Source organism: Scomber japonicus, chromosome 19 (assembly GCF_027409825.1).
Source record: "Scomber japonicus isolate fScoJap1 chromosome 19, fScoJap1.pri, whole genome shotgun sequence".
Lineage (NCBI taxonomy): Eukaryota > Metazoa > Chordata > Actinopteri > Scombriformes > Scombridae > Scomber > Scomber japonicus.
In genome coordinates this window covers 25,805,896-25,828,807 of record NC_070596.1, presented here as the reverse complement: position 1 = coordinate 25,828,807, position 22,912 = coordinate 25,805,896, and the positions used below count along the sequence as shown (strand labels likewise).

The window sequence follows — 22,912 nt, the reverse complement described above, 5'->3', positions numbered from 1 at the left end:
CCACTGCAGCTTCTTCTTCTGCTTCTTCCACTGCAGCTTCTCCTTCTTCCACTGCAGCTTCTCCTTCTTCCACTGCAGCCTCTCCTTCTTCTTCTTCCACTGCAGCTTCTCCTTCTTCTTCTTCTTCCACTGCAGCTTCTTCTTCTTCTTCAGTTGGATGTTGCTCTCTTCTCTATGTAAAATGATTTATCTGACTTTATTTTCACATTCACCGGCTGACGAAAACAGGAAGTTTCTCTGAGCTTCACCTTAAATCTCAATTTAACACGTGAACCAACAAGCTGGATTTTGGAGCCAACTGTGATCCAGTAGTAGTTCAACTTACTGGACCATTGAGAATAATCAGGAGTAACGACTAAAATTGTAGCAACTACTAAAATTGATGAAGTTAGTGTAAAACTCTTACAGTCAGATTATTGGATGTGACTTTTAGGCATTTAAATAAGTCCAATAAATCCTTTTTTAATCTTTTTTACTGGTTTCTGTCATGTTGATTTTATTTCTGTATCTTTAAATTTAATGTAAAGCACTTAAATAGGCTACAACTACTTTTTATTTTTACTATGTTTCGTTAATTCTAATGTCTAATTATCTTTACTTTCTCCCACAGAAATGAAGAAGGAGAGGAACATCTGCGCCAGAGAAGACAGCAGCTCCCCTTCAACCTCACCACCGGCGAAGGAGTCCTCTATGACTTTTCTCTGGATGCCTTCTCCATCCCCGGCCCCGGTTCTCCAGACACCACCGAGTCCTCAACAGAGAAACCTTTGGACCCCACCTCTATCCTGGGATCCCTACGACAGCAGGACCAATCTCTTTACACCAAGCCGCAGACGTCCAGCCCCCCGCTGCCTATCTTCACCCAAACAGAGGATGCTGATTTTGACGAGCAGTCCTTGGAGCAAGCATTCCTGGACAGTCATGCTCTGCTCAGTGTGCCGAGTCAGCTCCAAGCTTCACAGAACAGGTCCAACATGGGAGACCAAGCCATGATTGACTCGCTGGAGCAGATCTTGGGAGATATTGGAGACGTTGGAGTGTTAGATGATCTTGAAGTGGAGGAGGCAGAGCTGAGGGACTGGGAGAACACGCTCTTCAGGATGAATAAAGACAGAGGAGAGGAATCGAGGGAATTAAATCAAATCCTGGCCAATGACGTGTTTTCGTATGTTGAGGAGGCTCTGAGGAGAGAGACAGGGACAGGTGGGATTCATGATACTGACACTCAGATTCAAAAGCAGCATCCTGCGTCTTCTGTACTTTCAAATCATGAGCATCAGTGGCAGAAAATGACAGACAGGAAATCCAACCAGAGTGGATTTGCACAGCAGACTCATTCAGCTGGACTGAAAGGAGTTTCTGAAGTCACATCTCGAGGGGCGGCGACCACACAGTGTCGTAACGCTCAGCAGGGACTCACCTCTCCAGTGTGGCCTCCAAACAGCAGCAACACTCAGCACTGTGGCGCCCAAATAACTTCCACACAGTCGTGCCGCTCTGCTCATTCACAGCCGGAAGTGACAGATCAACCTTGGCCGCCATTCACACAAAACTCACGCTTCCAAAGTGTTCAATATACACAGAACGGCTCAGGTTCACAGCAGACTCACGTAGCGCCACAGTCTTCTGGTGTGGCCATGTGGCAACAGCAACAGCAGCTGCCACAAAGCTTTCACCATCACACACTCACACATTCCTCACACACACCAGGCGGCGTGAGCTCAGCGGCTCAGACCTTCCAGCAAATGCAGCGATTATCCGGCAGCTGCATGTATAAAAAAAGAGACGTTCACATACCGGACTCTGCTACTGTTCCTCCCCGATTAAACGGTCCTCTCCTGGGATCTGCAACCTCCGGAGGTTCTGCACATGTTGCAGGGACAAACATGAGCTCTCCCTTCATCGGAGGCATCTGGCCCGCCGCTCCTAATCCAGGCGTGATACAGTCGTCCGGCCCTGACGCTCACATGGCCGCCTGTGCAGATGTGGGCAACATCAGTTTGGGACATCTGAGCGGAGACAACTCGAACTATCCAAACCCGAACCCTGAAAATGGATCATTACAGTCGTCATTCTTCTGCTGGAGCGGTGAAGCTCAGGTAAGACAAGACTGCAGCAAGGAAAGGTTGATCCTTGCATATTATTCAGGGTTAAATTTGACCTGTTTTTACATCTGAGATCATTTAGCCTGAAATTTGATGAACTTAAAATATAAAGAAGGAAATATATTCGACACATATTCATCCGAAAAATATGAATTCTTCACATTTAACCCTCCTGTTGTCCTCGAGTCGAAGAAGGAAGGAGGAAGGGAGGAAAGGAGGAAGGAAGGAATGAAGGAGGGAGGAAGGAAGGTGGGAGGAAGGACAGACGGAAGGAAGGGAGAGAGGATAGAAGGGAGGGAGGAAAGGAAAGGAAAGGAGGAAGGATGGAGGAAAAAAGGAAGGAGGGAGGGAGGGAGAAAGGAAAAGAGGAAAGAAGGACAGAGGAAAAGAGGAAGGAAGGAAAAGAAGGACAGAAGGAAGGAAAAGAGGAAGGAAGGAAAGAAGGAAGAAAGGAAGGAAAGAGGGAAGGAAAGAAGGAGGGAAGATGGGGGATTGAGGAAGGAAGGAAGGAAGGAAGGAAGGAAAAGAGGAAGGGAGGAAAGAAAGAACAGTCAAAACAGACAGGGTCAATTTGACCCGGGAAGACGACACAAACAGTTTCTATTATCTTATGAAACATTGGACCATTATATAGTGTTTTTTTTAAAGCTTAATTAAGGATAAATCTCACATTAAACTGACATGGTGATGTATTCATTAATGATTTGTGGTTCAGAAGTTTGTTATTGAGACTAATTGTGAGGAAATTCAGAATATAAACAATGTGAGAGAGTTAAATCTGAAGTCATTTGGAGGTAAAAAAAGAAACTGAATGTCTGTCCAACAGTTGAGGACTTCCTAAATCTTTGTTCATATGGTTCTGATTGGTAGAAAAACTATTATATATGACAAAGACCCAACAAACCCTTACATGACCCCTTTATTACTGTACCCTGAACGTCTCACTCATCATGTGTTGTGTACAGTACTCAGAGTCCGCAGATTGACCTTCTCGGGCAGCTCTGGACATGGTGACAAAAAAATGATGACAGGAAATATTTCCAGGAATAGGAAGTGCTGGGACAATGGTACCACTGAAAGATTTATATAATGGCAGTTTAGGGATATTATTTTTTTTAGGTCCCAGTTCATAATGCGTGACACAGTAGAGAAAACTATAAATCAGAATCTACATTTTACATTATAGCTGCTGAATTTATCCCATGTTTATCCAGATTTTCAACATTAAAATTGATCCACACTAGTTTTACCAACTATTTTATTTAATCAGGGTATCTGCATATTTCTTAAGAACAAATTTAATGACTTTAAGGACCCTTTTTAAAACCTCTTTAAGGAAAAAATAATACCATTGCTGAGACAGTTTATAATAATAATAATGATAATAATAATAATAATGAAGTAAAAGCAGGATTTTACTGTTGTAGTGGGATGAAATGGAGCTAGTCATTTATATGAGGCAACTAATGAGAAGACTGCAACTAATGATTAGTTTGATTATAGTTTAATTATTGAGCAGTGGCGTGCACAGACTTTTTGAAGGGCAGGGGAGAAAAGAAAAATAAGGGCACATACAGCATGTTCTCGCCACTGAAGAGGGCACCTTAGCATGCTTTTTGACTCCCGGGAGGGCACCTTAGCACACATTTTGACTCCCAGGAGGGCACCTTAGCACGCATTTTGACTCCCAGGAGGGCACCTTAGCACGCATTTTGACTCCCAGGAGGGCACCTTAGCACACATTTTGGCTCCCAAGAGGGCACCTTAGCACACATTTTGACTCCGAGGAGGGCACCTTAGCACACATTTTGACTCCCAAGAGGTCACCTTAGCATGCATTTTGGCTCCCAGAAGGGCACCTTAGCACACATTTTGGCTCCCAAGAGGGCACCTTGGCACACATTTAGGCTCCCAGGGGGGCACCTTAGCACACATGTTGACTCTCAGGAGGGCACCTTGGCACACATTTTGACTCCCAGAAGGGCACCTTAGCATGCATTTTGGCTCCCAAGAGGGCACCTTAGCACACATTTTGACTCCGAGGAGGGCACCTTAGCACACATTTTGACTCCCAAGAGGGCACCTTAGCACACATTTTGACTCCCAAGAGGGCACCTTAGCACACATTTTGGTTCCCAAGAGGGCACCTTAGCACACATTTTGGCTCCCAAGAGGGCACCTTGGCACACATTTAGGCTCCCAGGGGGGCACCTTAGCACACATGTTGACTCTCAGGAGGGCACCTTGGCACACATTTTGACTCCCAGAAGGGCACCTTAGCATGCATTTTGGCTCCCAAGAGGGCACCTTAGCATGCATTTTGGCTCCCAGAAGGGCACCTTAGCATGCATTTTGGCTCCCAAGAGGGCACCTTAGCACACATTTTGACTCCCAAGAGGGCACCTTCGCACACATTTTGGCTCCCAAGAGGGCACCTTAGCATGCATTTTGGCTCCCAGAAGGGCACCTTAGCACACATTTTGGCTCCCAAGAGGGCACCTTGGCACACATTTAGGCTCCCAGGGGGGCACCTTAGCACACATGTTGACTCTCAGGAGGGCACCTTGGCACACATTTTGACTCCCAGAAGGGCACCTTAGCATGCATTTTGGCTCCCAAGAGGGCACCTTAGCATGCATTTTGGCTCCCAGAAGGGCACCTTAGCATGCATTTTGGCTCCCAAGAGGGCACCTTAGCACACATTTTGACTCCCAAGAGGGCACCTTAGCACACATTTTGGCTCCCAAGAGGGCACCTTAGCATGCATTTTGGCTCCCAGAAGGGCACCTTAGCACACATTTTGGCTCCCAAGAGGGCACCTTGGCACACATTTAGGCTCCCAGGGGGGCACCTTAGCACACATGTTGACTCTCAGGAGGGCACCTTGGCACACATTTTGACTCCCAGAAGGGCACCTTAGCACACATTTTGGCTCCCAAGAGGACACCTTAGCACACATTTTGACTCTCAGGAGGGCACCTTAGCACATATATTGACTCCCAGGAGGGCACCTTAGCACACATTTTGACTCCCAGGAGGGCACCTTAGCACACATTATAAATAAACTAAATTTAAAACAGTCTTACAAAACAACACAGTAGCATATAAGCCGATCCTGAATGCTACAAAAAAGTCAAAAACAAAAAGGAAAGCATTTTCAGACCATGAAAACAAACAACCCTAACCCAACAAACAAAACAAAAAAATCATAAATCACTAACAAATCATGTAGTACATTGTTTGCTCAGCATAATTTGCAGACCTCTAATGACAACCTTCCACCATTCAATCATCTGTAATCTCAGCGGCTAAGTGACAGCACATTTAACAGGGTTTTATATCATGTGGTGAGTTTAGTGCTTTTTTCCCCCTCATTTCATTTTGATGTTTATTTTTGGTTGATTTGGTTGAACTTTCTATTCTTTGGTTTTTAAAAATGTTCAGTCCAAAGTAAGTCTTTAAGACGAGAGTGTGTATTCAAGTTTTTAGAAGTACTACTGCATGTATGTTAAAAAAAAAGAAAAGGAGTATAAAGCCTCTTTGTTTCCAGAGAGAGCTGCTGTGTGAAATCTGATAAATTACCTTATGTGATGCCACTTGAGTCGATGCTGGTTCGGTCTGAAGACTTCAAGTTTTAAAATGAAAAAAAAAAAAAAACAGTGTGTGTGTGGAGATGGAAAGACATGAGGTTAGCGCACACACGAATCTCATGTCACGAATCTCTGACTGAACTGAGTTGAATTGTGGGTAATGTAGGCGACAGGTTTTGTCAATGAAGAAGCCTGAAATACTGAGTTTGATCTTTTCTGTAACCTGTCCAACATGTTATGAGAGAAGAAAGGAAGGAAGGAAGGAAGGAAGGGAGGGAGGAAGGAAGGGAGGGAGGGAGGAGCAGGGGAGAAAGGAAAAGAGGAAGGAAGGAAAGAAGGACAGAGGAAAGAAGAAAGGGAGGAAGGAGGGAAGGAAAGAAGGAGGGAGGAAGGAAGAAAGGAAAGAAGGAAGGAAGATAGGGGGATTGTGGAAGGAAGTCAATGCTGGTTCGGTCTGAAGACTTCAAGTTTTAAAATGAAAAAAAAGGGTTAGGGTTACTGTTGGTGGTTGGAGATGAATTGTGGGTAATGTAGGCGCCAGGTTTTGCAAACGAAGAAGCCTGAAATACTGAGTTTGATCTTTTCTGTAACCTATCCAAGATATTATAAGAGTAAAAAATGCTAAATCAAGTCCTCATTTGAGGCATCCACAAATCAGATTTTTAAAATTATACATATCAAGTTTGAAATTGTCATACATCCAACAAGTCTGCTTCCAGTTTGCGGATTACAGTTTTATCTATAAATCCATCACATTACCAAATATTGAGTAGAAACTCAGCCAGAACGCAGACCAGATTTTTCCAGCTGAGATTTTCCTGAGTCATAAATTGGCTAAACTTCCCACAATCTGAGCCTGACTGACCAAAGACTTCTTTTTTATAATAATAATAATAATACTAATACTAAAGTTTATTTATATAACCCGTATCAAAACCAGCAATTACAAAATACTTTACAAGGCAGACAAGGACACACTTTCCCACATATTAGACATTAAAAGCAAATATTGGTAAAACAACAAATAAAGATTATAAGAAAGCCTTTTGATAAAAGTGAGTTCCCAGAAGCGACTTAACGGATAAAATGCTGAATATGCATCAATCAATCTTTATTTGTATAGCGCCAAATCACAACAGAGTTATCTTAAGACACTTTACACATAGAGCAGGTTCTAAACCGAACTCTTCAGGTTTTAACTTTAAAGAGACCCAACAATCCCACATGAGCAACAGTGGCAAGAAAAAACTCCCTTTTAACAGGAAGTAACCTCAGAACCAGACTCAGAGTGGGAGAACATCTGCCTCCACCGGTTGGAGTGAGGAGAGAGAGGAAGGATAGAGGAGAGAGAAAGGAAGGATAGAGGAGAGAGAGGAAGGAGAGGAGAGAGAGAGAGGAAGGATAGAGGAGAGAGAGGAGAGAGAGGGAAGGAGAGGAGAGAGAGGAAGGAGAAGAAGGAGAGGAGAGAGGGGAAGGAGACGAGAGAGAGGAAGGAGAGGAGAGAGAGAGAGAGGAAGGAGAGAGAGAGAAAGGAAGGAGAGGAGAGAGAGAGAAAGGAAGGAGAGGAGAAAGAGGAAGGAGAGAGAGGAGAGAGGGGAAGGAGAGGAAGGAGAAGAAGGAGAGGAGAGAGAGAGAGAGGAAGGAGAGGAGAGAGAGAGAGGAAGGAGAGGAGGAGAGAGAGAGGAAGGAGAGGAGAGAGGAAGGAGAGGAGAGAGAGGAGAGAGAGGAAGGAGAGGAAGGATAGAGGAGAGAAGCACAATGAAAATCAACAATGAAGCTAGAAGGTCCGGGACTGGAATCTGTCATCCGGACGTCTCCAGGCCCAGATTACCTGTGAGACCAGAAAGCACAGACAACTCCGGGGAAGTAGTTTAGCTTATTGAATGCATTAACAGAACATGAATGTTAATGGATATAGATGGATGGATAGAGAGAGAGAGAGAGAGGGAGGAGGAGAGAGGAGCTCAGTGCATCATGGGAGTCCCCCGGCAGTCTAAGCCTGTAGCAGTATAAGCTAAGAGCTCTAGAAGCCCTAACTATAAGCTTTACCAAAAAGGAAAGTTTTAAGCCTGTGCATGTGTGAGGTAATGACAGCTTTTCTCTTCTTTTCTTCCACAGATCCCCAAAGTTGGAATGAATGGCGTCGTCGACCTGTTCGGCTTCCCCGCCCTTCCTGCCGGGAGCATCAACCTTTCCCAAAACGCTGGCCCCTAGCTGCACTAACACATTATTCTTCTCGATATGCCTCCACACACACACACACACACACACGAGTATATCCAACAATTGAGGATACTCCATTATATGTGTTTTTACTCATGTAGCGTCTGCTGTGGCTCAACAAGATTTATTAACCTTCATCATTTCAAACAAAAACAGACTCTTTGCTGCTTTACAGTCTTTTGCTGATCAGCTGTTTTTGACTCTTCACATATTTATCAAACAATCCTTTTCCCCCCAATAATTAGCTTTTAACACATTTATAAATATATATATATATATAAGCTGTAAGTAACCAAACAATGTTGAAGTATCACAACGGAGGCTGGAACCAACAGGATTTAATTACACGTGGACTTTTCAGTAGAGAAACCGTGACTTCAGTTTTTCTTTGTATCATATAAACTGTGAGGAATATATTAAATATTCAACTTCTCTTCCTATAGAGACGGAGCTTCTCACATCAGTGTAACTCTTCACAATGTGAATCTGTGATGTCCGCTTCTTTATTATCCATTTATATCCAGTTTATAAGCAGTTTATATATCATTGTGTTCTTTTGAGAGGCATATATACCCCTTTTCCAGTGAGCTGGAGCCAGTGCTGGTTTGGAGCTAGTGCTAGGGCCAGTGCTCAGTTGGTGCTAATCCAAGCACCTCTTACGAACCTGTTGCCTTCCACCGGCAAGGAGCCACGCGATTACGTCACTGTATAACGTAGCCAGTGCGTGCCTTTGAAGCACTTCCATGATTCACCAGTGAGAGGCAGCAACATGGCGCAAGGCATCTAGCCTGCTGGAAACGAAGAAGAAGAAAAAGAAGAAGACAGCTCTGGCAAAAAAATGATAAAAATATTACTTTTAATCAACAAATCTTTAACCCTCTGTAAATGCCACGCTAGTCAGCTAATGAACGTTAACCCCGCTAGTCTGCTAATAAACGTTAGCCCCGCTAGCCGGCTAATAAACATTAGCCCCGCCCTAGCCCACTGATGTAATCGGTTCTTGCTTTAGACCAGCAAAGAGTTGGTGCTCGCTCTGGCTCCTGTTCTGAGGCTCGGGGCTGGAGCTTTGGCGGTGGAAAAGCAAAGAAGCGGTGCTTAGTCAGGCTCTGGCTCCGAACCAGCACTGGCTCCAGCTCGGTGGAAAAGGGGTAGAGGATACATCCAGAGCTGCAACTAACAATTAGTTTCATTATCGATGGATCGATTCTTTGTTTGTTCTATAAAATGACTGAAAATGTTGATCACAGCGATCAATTACCTAAAGATATTTTGGTTTACTATCATAGAAGACGAAATAAACCAGAAAATATTCACATTTCAGAAGCTAGAATCAGAGAAGATTGAGTCGAAAATCAATTATCAAAATAGTTGCATATTTATTTTCTGTTAATCGATTAATCGGTTAATTGTTCTTCATCTTAGAGAAAAAAGACTTGAAATAAAGCTGTTGACTTCATATTGTTTGGCTTTAAAAGCAAAGCAACTGTTTGCTCTCATTAGTGTTTAATTAAAGTAAATGAGGCTTCTTCCTGTTCTTGTTGTTCTTCTTTTTGTTTTTGTTCTTGTTCTAGTTGTTGCTGTTCTTCTTGTAGTTCTTGTTGTTGTTGTTATTCTTCCTCTTGTAGTTCTTCTTATTCCTTTTGTAGTTCTTCTTGTTCTTCCTCTTGTAGTTCTTCCTCTTGTAGTTCTTGTTGTTCTTCTTCTTGTTCCTCTTGTAGTTCTTGTTCTTCTTCTTGTTCCTCTTGTAGTTCTTGTTGTTCTTCTTGTTCCTCTTGTAGTTCTTCTTCTTGATGTTCCTTTTGTAGTTCTTCTTCTTCTTCTTGTTCCTCTTGTAGTTCTTCTTCTTCTTCCTCTTGTAGTTCTTGTTGTTCTTCTTCTTGTTCCTCTTGTAGTTCTTGTTGTTCTTCTTCTTGTTCCTCTTGTAGTTCTTCTTGATGTTCCTTTTGTAGTTCTTCTTCTTCTTCCTCTTGTAGTTCTTCTTCTTCTTGTTCCTTTTGTAGTTCTTCTTCTTCTTGTTCCTCTTGTAGTTCTTGTTGTTCCTTTTGTAGTTCTTGTTGTTCCTTTTGTAGTTCTTCTTGTTGTTCTTCCTCTTGTAGTTCTTCTTGTTCTTCTTCTTGTTCCTTTTGTAGTTCTTATTGTTGTTGTTCTTCTTCTTGTTCCTCTCGTAGTTCTTCTTGTTCTTCTTGTTGTTCTTCTAGTTGTTGTGTCTGTTCTTGTAGTTCTTGTTGTTCTTCTTCTGCCTCTCCTTCTCCTCCTTCTCCTTCTTGAACCCAACCAAAAGGGAGTTTCGTTGTCTTGAGCTTTAATCTAGTTGGTTTTTTGTTTGGATAAATTGAGCTGTGAACCTAAAAGAAAGTGAAATGTAGGAACTAAACTTTTGTGACTGAGCCGAACGTTCCACATCTGACCGTCTCAGAGTTACCATTACATGTAGACTTGCCGATTATCTGGCAAAAGATTTTCAAAGAACTACAGTTTAGTTTTGTATTGATTAAACATGTTAGACATGTAACGCACACAATACAGTATTAAAGTACTGTAAAAAAAAACTTTGAGCAAGGGTTAAAAACACTACTAAGATAAAACTTCTGTAGATACTTTTAGATAAAGTTTAGAGATCAACTTTACTGCTTACAGGAAATTACACAAACATTTGGGCTAAGAAATAATATGTCACCTCTTTAATAACCAGTATATAAACACATAAATGTTTATAATTTACATTACAGCTTCTTATAAACCTTTTTGTTGTTAATATGCTGTTTATAAAAGCTAAATTACAGTATATTTCAGCTTAACAGTGAGTTAGTGGCCTGATAAACCTTTTACGTGTTGTGTTTGAGGGTAATGGGACTTTTGTCAACCAGTATAATTTCCATCATTTCAGAGGTTTTTACGATGTTTTCAGTTCTACACGTTGATCCGGGAGACAGACAGACGGACAGACGGCAGCTCTAAAGCTCACTGTGACTGTGAATAGCTTTAAATTAGGAAGCGTGATTCAGAACTGTGTAAAACCAAACTGCACACTATTTAAAACCATCATGTATCCATTTCAGCTGTATCTATCAAAGAAGAACATGTCAAATCTGTTCATGCATTTTTATTTTTTATTATTTTTGCCTGTAGCACTTATATTATATTACCTGTATTATTCTGCTTCTGTAATTATTGGTAAACGTTAAACACACTCTGTAGCTGCTTCTTTGTATTCCTTGTGTACAAGATAAAAAAAACTATCGGGGGGACAAGTCTTAATTTATTTTTTCAATTAACCCTCCTGTTGTCCTCAGGTCAAGGAAGGAAGAAAGGAAGGGAGGAAGGAAGGAAGGGAGGGAGGAAAGGAGTAAGGAGGAAAAGAGGAAGGAAGTAAGGAAAGGAGGAAGGGAGGAAGGAAGGAAGGAAAGGAGTAAGTAGGGAGGGAGGAGAGGAAGAAGGAAGGAAGGAAAGAAGGAACAGTCAAAAGAGAGATGGGGTCAATTTGACCCGGGAGGACGACAGGAGGGTTAAAAGGAATTGTAACCCCCCACCCCCCCCACCCACCCACTTCCTCCCTCTCTTTTCCATTTAGCCTCATGTTTAGTTTCACCCCCCCCCCCCCCTGCCCCCCCCTTCATACGCCACACATGGAGCGTTATCGCCTCTGTTCATGTGAGGACACTGAGCTGATTGTATTCAAACAGCGTCACCAGCTGATATTATAACACCAGGATGCAGAGCGGGTATCAGGTTGAACCCTTTTGTGATCATGTGGAGGAGCCGGCTCCAGCGCCAACTTGTATTGTTATCTGTGGCGTATCTGTGGGCATGATGGCACATTTAATGTTTTTGTTCCAGCCTTCCTGCTCCCACATCATCCCTCCGCTGAGATATGTGTTCCCAGAAGACGTTATGTAACAGCCAGCAGAGTCTCGCTGCTCTGTCTGCTGCCTTTTACACTACAACCCCCCCCCCCCCCCCCTTCTGAAGCCTCACCAGTCTCCTTTAGGCAGGATTGTGTCTCAGGCCTTTCATTGGTTAGATATAAACATCATATTGTAAGACGCTATAATAAACATAATTATAACTTTATTTATATAGCCCATAGCTTACACAGTGCTTAAAAGATAAGAAGTAAAAGGTCTTAAATCAACAGTCAGGAGCTGAAATGAACATTAAACTGTTTTTTCTTGCTGTAATCATTCCTCCTGTTCATACTGACCATTAGAAGATCCTTCATAATGCACTTACAATGTTAGCGATGGAGGACAAAACCCACAGTCCTCCTTCTGAAGCTAATATGAAGCTTCAGCGTCCAAATGAGTCAAATCAACTCTTTAGTTTAATTTTAGGTCAAGGACCACGACTTTGACTTTCCTACTTTGAATTAAGACACTTAACAAGATGTTTAAGCCAATTAAAATCACTGATGGCAGCAATTATTGACCAGTTATGAATAGTTATAAACCAGCGTTTGCATTAAAACATCAGTCAGGTGTCCACATGATGATTAAAGCATGTTTATCTTGTTCATACTGACCATTAGAAGATCCTTTCGTAATGTTCTTATAATGTATGTGATGGAGGACTGAAATCCACAGTCCTCCTACACAGGAAATACGTTACAGTACAGCAGCTAAAGATGCTCCAACGTCTGTTTTACTGAGACTTTAAAGGACAATTCTGTCTTAAATCAACAGTCAGGAGCTCAAATGATCATTGAAACCAGTTTTTTTGCTGTAATCAATCCTTGAAATGTATTTAAAAGTTTAATCTGAAGCTGATATGAAGCTTCAGCCGTCCAAATGAGTCAAATCTTCATCTTCTATGTTTCAACGTTACAGTGTTTTTAGTAGCAAAGTCTTTTTGTTACTATACTTCCAAATTGACCCCGTCTGTTTTGACTGTTCCTTCTTTCCTCCCTTCCTCCCTTCCTCCTTCCTTCTGTCCTTCTTTCCTTCCTTCCTTCCTTCCTGTCCTTCCTTCTGTCCTTCTTTCCTTCCTTCCCTCCCTCCTTCCTTCCTTCTTCCCTCCCTCCCTCCTTCCTTCCTTCTTCCCTCCCTCCCTCCTTCCTTCCTTCTTCCTCCCTTCCTCCTTCCCTCCCTCCTTTCCTTCCTTCCTTCCTTCCCTCCCTCCTTCCTTCCTTCTTCCTCCCTTCCTACCTCCCTTCTTTCCTTCCTTCTTCCTCCCCTCCTTCCTTGACTCGAGGACAACAGGAGGGTTAAAAAAGACTGTAAATGTGTCAGATATCACTTGATATGACTAACTCACACTGCTGAAGTTGAATAAAAGCTTCACATCGATTTTTAAATAAACTTAAAATGAGGACTATAGATTTTGGCCTCCATCACTTTACATTGAAAGCACATTTGAAGGAGATCTTTTGATAGTCAGTATGAACAAGAGGAATGATTACAGCAAGGAAAAACCTGACTGCTGTTTTAAGTCTGTATAAAGTTGTAAACCTATCCTTCAACAACTACTGATTTCCTTTTAAAGTGGAAGCGAATTGACAATAGAGGCGATGTCTTTCTTCCGTTGTGGTCTTGTTAGCTGCAGCCATTGAATGCACCTTCTTTCTTTTTATAAACAAAGAGGTTGATGCATCCTACACTCACTCAGCTCAACTCCTCAGATATCATTTTGTGCTTATGGAGGGGTTTTCCCTGTTAAGAAAAAAAAAGTGAGCAATCACTGAATACAATACTAAACCATTATTTTGCTTTTGGAAAATAAGCAGAAGACCTGAAGGCCGTCTCAGTCCAGGCCTGAAATCCAAGCTGTCCCTGAAGAAAAGGCTGACTGGTTTGTCTGATTGAGGGATTAAAGGCGAGGAAAAATAAAGTAACCCAATATCACAATCAACTGGACCCAATGCGACGTTCTCACGCGAGGAATCCGATGCTCCATTAAGAGCAAAAAAAGAAAGAGAGGAAGACAGGCCTGTGAGAAAAGGAGAGATGGGGAAGAGAGAGAGAGAGGGGGGGGGGGGGGGGAGAGAGAGAGAGAGAGAGAGACAGGCCTGTGAGAAAAGGTGAGATGGAGGGAGGGGGGGGAGACAGAGAGAGCGAGAGAGAGAGCGCGAGAGAGAGAGAGAGAGAGAGGAAGACAGGCCTGTGAGAAAAGGAGAGATGGAGGGAGGGGGGGGGAGAGAGAGAGACAGAGAGACACTGAGAGTCAGATAGAGAGAGAGAAAGAGAGAGACACACAGAGTCAGAGAGAGAGAGAGAGAAAGAGAGAGAGAGACACTGAGAGTCAGAGAGAGAGAGAGAAGGAAAGAGAGACAGAGAGAGAGAGAGAGAGACAGGGAGAGGAAGTGGCTCTAAAAACAAATGACTGCTGTGGGAGTTGGTTCATAAAAGCTATTAAAGCGGAGCAGTTCAGCTGCAGCGAACAAAAGGTGGACCAGCCGGGAAACAAACGGAGGTGATATTGATGAACTTTCTGTGAACTTCCCGTCGTTTTGACTGGAATTAGACGAGATATGAAATGTTTTGCAGGCTGTTCTGAGTCAGTGAGCAACAACACTGCATGTTAGAGTTCAGTCCTACTACAGTATATAGAGAGTAGAGGGCTCACTTATTGATGCATTGCTTAGTTTTAAAAGAAAGTTATCAGGTTATTATTGAATCTGGTGTATTTATAGTAGAGTCTGAATAATATATCACTCAGCTGATATTTGCCTATCACAGATATCGGTATCAGTGTTTATCCTGATATGTGCCAGTATATTTAGGCCGATTTGATGTATAATTGATCCTTTGTCTTTAAATTCAAGGTTAATATATATATGGGTCAGTGACTAATAAGAGTTGGCAAGATGAGCAATTTAAAAATATCTTTAAAACTGTCTTAAAAGCAACATCAGGTTTGTTAAAATTTACATTTTGTATTTTTTGTTGGTTTTATGTCATTTGAAATGAAATTTGCACCATTTTTAACCAAAAATTGTGCAAAATTTGAAAATGTCAAATGGTGTAACCACAAAAGAATGATAAGTATTAAATATTTTATCCACCTACAGTGTTATAAGAAATATTTTTGGAGTATTTCTACATTTATATTTTAAAGCATTTTGTTAATATTGTGCAGGACAATTCTTAAAAACACCAATTTCTTTCTAAATAAGTTGAGACAAATTATATAAAATTAGTTACACAACATAGTGTTGCATTGCTTAAAGTGGATTACATTTATTCCACATTTTAGTTCACATTTCTTTCCCTGTGTATAAATCAGATTTTTATGAAAAGATACTGGTTACACTACTTGACACTGGGTTGCATCATGTCATTGACCCACATATTAAATTCAGATTGAAGTTGACTGTTTTTACACAAAGTACAATATCACAACCTCCATAACATGTCTCTGGTCACCACATTTTAGGGATCATTTATAAGATTATCAGCAGGCCCTAATTAATACATTTATATAAAGTTTAACCCTCGTGTCGTCCTCCCGGGTCAAATTGACCCCATCTCTTTTGACTGTTCCTTCCTTCCTTCCTTCCTTCCTTCCTTCCTCCCTCCCTCCCTCCCTCCTTCCTCCTTTCCTTCCTTCCTTCCTCCCTCCCTCCCTCCTTACTCCTTTCCTTCCTTCCCTCCTTCATTCCTCTTTTCCTCCTTACTCCTTTCCTTCCACCATTCCTTCTCTCCTAAATTCCTTCCTCTTTTCGTCTTTACTCCTTTCCTTCCTTCCTTCTTTCCTGCTTTCCTTCCTCTTTTCCTCTCTCGCTCCCTCCCTCCCTCCTTACTCCTTTCCTTCCTTCCTTCCTTCCTCATTGTTAAAAAGCAGTAGTAACCAAGTATGTGCATCCACTATCAGATGAGTTGAGTTCATGGTCATGTGACTTCAGGCCAAGCATTATCCCAGACAGGCAGGGAGGCAAAAAAGGAGTATCTAATAAACTACGTGGGTGACACCATAAACTAGAAAAGTGCAATTAAAGGGGTGATACTTGAGTTAGTGCAGAAGTGTCCATGATGTAACGTCGTCAGGGAGGCATCTGATTGGTGGGAAAGTTATCCTGCAGCTTGACAACGAGCCCAAACATCCACCCAGACTCATAAAGAGCTATCTTTCATCAACAAGAAGAACAAGAAGGAGTCCTGCAGCAGATGGTTTTTTGGCCCCCACAGAGTCCTGATCTCAACATCCTGGAGTCAGTCTGGGATTAACATGAAGAGACAGAAGCAGCCGAGATGCCCGAAATCCACAAAAGAAGAAGAAGGAGAAGAAGAAGAAGAAGAAGAAGGAGAAGAACTGTGGTGACCTTTCCAAGATGGAGGAACAACATCAACCGACCTGCTGAGTACCTGAAACACTGTGCAGGTGTACCGAGGAGACCTGCTGCTGTTTTAACCCTCCTGTTGTCCTCGAGTCAAGGAAGGGAGGGAGGAAGAAGGAAGGAGGGAAGGAGGAAGGAAGGAAGGGAGGAGAGAGGAAGGGAGGAAGGAAGGACAGAGGAAAGAAGGAAGGGAGGAAGGTAGGGGAGGGGAAAGAGAGAGAGAAGGAGGGAGGAAGGAAGGAAGGACAAAAGGAAGGATGAAAGGGGAATGGAGGGAGGATTTTTCCTTCGTTCTTCCCCTCCTCCCCTCTTTCTTCCATACTTCCTTCCTCTCTCCCTCCTTACTCCTTTCCTTCCTTCCTCCCTCCCTCCTTCCTCCCTCTTCACTCCTTTCCCTCCTTCCTTCCTTCCTTCCTCCTTATTCCCTTCCTTCTTTCCTCCCTCCCTCCTTACTCCTTTCCTTCTTTCCTCCCTCCCTCCTTACTCCTTTCCTTCCCTCCTTACTCCTTTCCTTCCTTCCCTCCCTCCCTCCCTCCTTCCTTCCATCCTCCTTTCCTCCCTCCTCACTCCTTTCCTTCCTCCCTTCTATCCTTCCTTCCTCCCTCCCTCTTTTCCTCCTTTCCTTCCTTCCTTCCTCCCTCTTTACTCCTTTCCCTCCTTCCTTCCTTCCCTCCTTCCTCCCTTCCTACTTTCCTCCCTCCCTCCTTATTCCTTTCCTTCCCTCCTTACTCCTTTCCTTCCTTCCTCCTTTCCTTCTCTCCTGTCCTTCCTTCCATCCTCCTTTCTTCCCTCCTTACTCCTTTCCTTCCTCCCTTCCTCCTGTCCTTCCTTGACCTGAGGACAACAGGAGGGTTAATTCTTGCTTATATCTGTTATGCGTTCGTCTGTTTTTGCTCATATTTGTCCTGATGTCTGCTCTTGTGAAGCTGTTCTGTAACTGTTCCTTTTATCACTTTATTAAATCATACTTTGCTCTGCTTTTATTGTGTTCTGCTTAAGTCACTCTGTATTTTATATTTATTGTAACTGAAGTGTTTCTTGATTTTAGGCTGCCACTTCACACCTGGCCTGGGATGACGGATGAAAACTAGAGTTGGGGCTGATTCTGGCAAAATGCAATAAAATAAAACACACTGTTACTTTAAGTTAAAAAGAGCAGAGTAGATTATAAAGGGTTTAGTTTAGGTAAATAATCGATGAGTAAAATAATCAAATAATACTAAAACTGGGTCAAAAACTGTTAACTCCGTGTTGTGTTTGCACTATATTGATCTAGGTGGAGTAACATTTTAACCAAATAATGTGTGTAGAAGTTTTTGGCAGTTCCCCCTCTCTAAACCTCTCGCATGGCTTCATTTAAAAACTGTCCGAGGCCCAAAAAAAGCAAAATTATCCAATATTTCACCAAAAAAAAAAACACAGAAAAATTTGAGAAAAATCCATGAAATAAATTCAAATTTGTGCAACAGAACTTTTCCTCTTTTCTCCCCCTTTGATCATCTCACGGGATTGTATTGATTTATTCATCTCGACCAGCTGCAACTCCACAAAATACAACTGAAGAAAGTATGAATGCATCAATATTAACTGATATAATCAAATTATGTTGAATATCCATCACAGGGGACATTTTTCCTGCAGAACAAAATGCATTTTTACATTAATCTGTACCTAAAAATGGCTGATAACACTTCTATATGTTTACAAAGGTAAGATTAGCTGCTAAGATGTAGGATTTTGCACCTGTATTGGAGTATTTTAACATTGTTTGGTTGATACTTTTACTTAAATAAAGGTCCTGAGTATGGCATGCAGTATCTGTGGTCTGGTACTGCAATAGAAAACTGTTTCACCCATTTACACCTGAACACCAGGGTGTCACTTTGGCTCCATCATGTGGCAGAAAATAGTACTACAAGTCTGTCACTGAAGACCATAAAAAAATAGTGTTTACTCACAGCTCAATGTGCAAAATAAAAACAAAGATAGACACTGATAAAAGCATAAAACATACAAACTTTACATATGCTGATTGTTGGACAAGTAATAAAGAAATAATAAAGAGACAGCAGGACGTTTTCCTCGACTACGACGACGTTGTTCAAGCAAGAATTAATTTAACTTATACTTTTACTTTGCATTGCCATTGTGCTTTATGTCTTATAGGTGAGTTTTTAATATAAACCCATAGTGGGATTCTGCCTCACCCTGCACGTGTTTTATTTTACAATTCTTGTCTGACTTTTATTTTACAAATGTGCAAATAAACCAATCATTATAGACCAATGTTACTGTAATATACACAGAACTCAAAATATCTTGTATAGCCTATTGGATGTGTTCTTGAGATTTTCCCCCTTTATTTAATTATTATAGTTTATTATTGTTATTGATATTTCCTTTGTGTCTTAGTAGCATTGCCACCTCTGTTAAAATCAAGCCCATCACACAGATTCAGTCATATTACAGCACGTATGTGTGTGAAAATGTTTAGGCTACTGAAAAGTAGTGTGCTTGAGAAAGATACGGGTCAATGAGACTGGTGACTATAAATACTACTGGTGGTAAACCTATCTCAGTACACACTGTCTGGTAAATAAAAATAACAGACATAGCCACTGTGGAGTCACTGGTTTGCTGATTACTGATTTCAAGCTTCAAGTTTGACATTTTGACACTCAGAAGCCAGAAATGATGATAAGTGACCATATACACTCAACAGCCACTTCATTAGTACACCAGTGCAACCTAATTCAGTGTATGTACACTCCATTACAAGGTGTAGTAAGCGATAATAATCCAATACATTTTTTGTCAAAATCACCGAATCTCTCCTCACTACCCGCTAGCTGTCCCTTCAAAGTGCGCGCTGCGCGTTCACGGTCGGGGGAGGTTAAGTAGTGAACGCAGTCGGAGTGAGAAACGTCTGGTATAAACATAGTGAAGACGGAGAGGTGACCAAGAGACACCCAGAGAGGACAAAGTCAGAAGAACATTTAATATAAAAGTAGGACTTTGACCAGACAAGGAGCCGCGGACACATCGGTGTAGTTTTATAACCAGGAGGAACCGACGGAGACCCTACGGAGGGATGGACGGTGACCCGGCAGAGGAACGGAGAGAGATCCGGTGGACGCTGATCTGCCGGACAGGTGAGTAACATCAGCGCTGCTTCATATAAACTGTAACGTTACGTGCTGACATTCAGCTCACTGTCTAGTTAGTCAGGATGTTGCTGTTGTGATGTCATCTGTAAAGTAGCAGAGTTGTTACTACAGCTGTTTGACGCTCTGCACGTTAGCTTCGCAGCTAACGTTAGCAGCGTGCTAACCTAGCCTACAACGTAGCTGCGGTGTATCTGGTGTTTGTTCACTACTTTCAAAGTGTTTACAGTCATGAAGACATATAAACACAGGTTTGCTATCACAATAATCTCACATGAGATTGAGACACGGTCTGGTGTTAGCCAGGCTAGCCACTAGTACTATCAGAGAAATAAATGCTGCTATCAAACTAAAGCTAATTTACCGTCCCGCAGCAGACGCTTCAGACTCCGCCATGTTGGTCAGCTTGCGCAGTGGTTACGTCCGTTGCCATGACAATGCGCGTCCATGAACTTCGGGGGTGGAGCCCTAGAAGGAGCACGAAGGGGGGGGGGTTGGTTTTTACTCAAATATCAACAACTTTTCTCCTCGTTTTCCCCCACTTCGCTTACTATACCTTTAACTTTCATGAACTGAAATAGCGACGCCGCGGCCATTTTTACGTTAGTCCATTTTCCATTTTTTTTCTATTATTATTTTCCAAGTCCATTTTTAGAAAACCACAACTGAAAAGTAAATCCACACAGTAACAGAAAAAACCCCCAAAACCAAATACAAACTGCCCATTCACCCTTCCAACCAGGTAGCCTATACATTCAATTAAGTAAATAGCTGTTGTACACACAAAGTGTACAAACTACAGTGTGATATCAGTTAGACGGACAAAGGAATTGACAGAGGACCACTTAAATTATTACACATAGCAGACAGGTGAGACTCACTCAGGAGGCAACACAGAGAGACTGTTAAAATGTAAAAGGACCATTTCTTAATGAAGTGATGGCTCAAGAAAAACATCACATCCTTTAGCCAGGCAGACTGATGTGGTGAGATAAGAGATTTCCATGCATGCAGTATTCTACGGCAAGCCAAAGAGTGGCAAAGGATATGAACTCCTCTTCTTTAGTGTCATATAGGGCAGGTTTGGCAGGCACTCCAAAGATTGCCAGAAGGGGGCATGGTTGCACTTTTATTTCCAGAATTTAAATTAGATTATCAAAGACATGGCAACAGAAATCTCCAAGTTTGGGACAATCCCAAATCATGTGTAATAAGTCTCCTTCTGGATAATGATTACATCTTGAGTCATGAATAAGTGAGCTAACCTGCTTTTACTCAAATGCATCCTTTTTGGAAGTGGTAGCATCATGTTAACAGTGTTTTGTGATTACAACATGAGGATGAGGAACTCAGTTAGGAACAAGCCAAGGGGGACTAAAGTAGGAAAGGAAATAAACACGAAGACAAGGACAATAATCAGCTAAATAAAAGTCATGTAAAGCTTGAAGAGGATGTGTCTTTGAACAGCTTTTTTATTTGTACATTCCAAGATTGAAGATATGTATTGTTTGGTTTACACTGTTAGCTCTAGGAAATGTGGTTGTTTTTGCTGGACAATTTGAAGCTTTGATAGCCTATATAATTTGAACAAAATGATGACCACATTAATCAAATACAACTGTTTGCCAAGATTAAGTCATATCCAGTAAAACCAAAGAATTAGCTTCATTTTTTAGACTTAAAACTACCTTTTGGTGGTCACTAGTTGACCACATGGCTCCATGGAAGACCTGCACAGCTAATCCTCATAGTCTGACATGATATCTATAATCTTCTGGTCTTCTAATGTGAATGAACAGTGCCGGGAAAAAAATGTCATCCCATTGGCAGCTAGAAAATCTTTCCAGGATCATCCTACAGAATAAATATTGGTTTGGTTTTACTCTATCATAAAACAATCTACTTTTAATGAATGCATGTGGACTTGTTCTGCTCTAGTCTGCCTGAAGATGGAGCTGTTGCATCATGTGTCATGTGGACTACACTTTTGGTCCTTAACTCAGTGAGTAATGTCCCCAGGAGGTAAAAGTCTTTTTCACTGCCAGTGCAAAAACATGACACACACCTACTGACTGGAAGAGTTGCATCAGCTGTTCACAAGGAACTGCAGCATGATGAGTAATGTCAGCATGTTGTCATCTTCCAGACCAGAGGTGGAGTCTGTTAAAAAATGTGGGAAAGAAAGATTCACTCTTTCCGTATATGTATTTCATGTTCAATGCTCTAACAATGTCGACAAAATTGTAAATGTATAAGCAGAATTTGTTGCAGAGCTGTTGTACAAGATTGTGTTAGATTGCATACGTGTTCGGTGAGTGTATACACATAGATCTAGGGTTCTCAAATTCAGATAGAAAGATGGACCTAGTATTCAAAAACGGTACTGAAATAGTTCAAATTCAATATAATGAATTGAATTTGAACTATTTGGACTATTTCTGATTCCCAATGACTCACAACCTTGCAGAGTCATCTCTTTTAAAAATACTGGTAGAAAAAGTGATGATGATGTGAGATGAAATTGATTCTTATCTGTATGTACAGGCAGTGGTGGGAGAAGTATTCAGTACTAATATACCAATTCAAAAGTACTAATATACCAATGTAAAATACTCTATTATAAGTAAAGGTCCTGCATGAAAGATCCCACTTAAGTAAAAGTACTGCAGTATTATGAGTGATGTAGTATGCAGTATTACAGTAAAAGTACTGCAGTATTATGAGTGATGTAGTATGCAGTTAGCTAGTTTATACTACTTTATATACAGTTAGCTAGTTTACACTACTTTATATACAGTTAGCTAGTTTATACTACGTTATATACAGTTAGCTAGTTTAGTCCAGTGGTTCCCAACCTAGGGGTGGGGCCCCTCCAAAGGGTCAGCATAAATGTGAGGGCTGCTGAGAAATCTGCAACATAACCTTTAATTGAATTGAAACCATGTGAGAAGGTTAGAAGGAACAAATCACTATTTGGTGGAGCTGTTAACAACTCATAGACATCTGAAATGTGAGCCACACGCTGGTATTTTGTAAGACGTCAAAAGACAAGAAGGTTGCTACCTCAAAATTTGCATCACTGGGTAAAGCGTCATCTCATTCTGATATGTTTCAGCCCCTAAAAAAAAAGATGTTCTCCTGTAATTACTCAGCAGGTAGACTTATAATAACAGTCAGTCAGTAATACATGTATACATTTACAGCAAGCTTCCGTTTGTGTACTGGGTTAAAGGGGAGAGTAAATTCTGCATAAGTAAAATCAGAAGTGAAACAAAAAGCATGGATTCATTTTCTAGGTCAGCGCAGGACTTCAAATGGCCCTCATAGTTATTTCCTGGAAGCAGTTTTCAGAAGAAAGAACTGGATCAAAGGTGGAAGTGAGATCTTTGACAGAATCGTCAGGGGGAACTGAACCAGATACCAGAACTGAGAGAAGTGGGAGGAGGTCTTTACTGAGAGGATATTCATTAATTCATTTAAATGTTACACTGAATGAATGATGAATGAATGGCTGACTAGTGATATTCTTTGTAACAGAATATACATGAGGATGATGGAAGA

General features: G+C 41.6%; 1 protein-coding gene across 1 annotated transcript in view; it reads left to right on the top strand.

Annotated features, from left to right (window-relative positions):
- Positions 1 to 8,506, top strand: part of LOC128380732 (aryl hydrocarbon receptor-like) — a 39,574-nt gene extending 31,068 nt beyond the window's left edge. Inside the window, 2 exon segments of the mRNA XM_053340612.1 lie at positions 611 to 2,099; positions 7,814 to 8,506. Of these exon segments, the coding sequence (XP_053196587.1) occupies positions 611 to 2,099; positions 7,814 to 7,909 (1,585 nt within the window). The 3' untranslated portion in view covers positions 7,910 to 8,506.
- Positions 8,507 to 22,912: the final 14,406 nt, after the last annotated feature.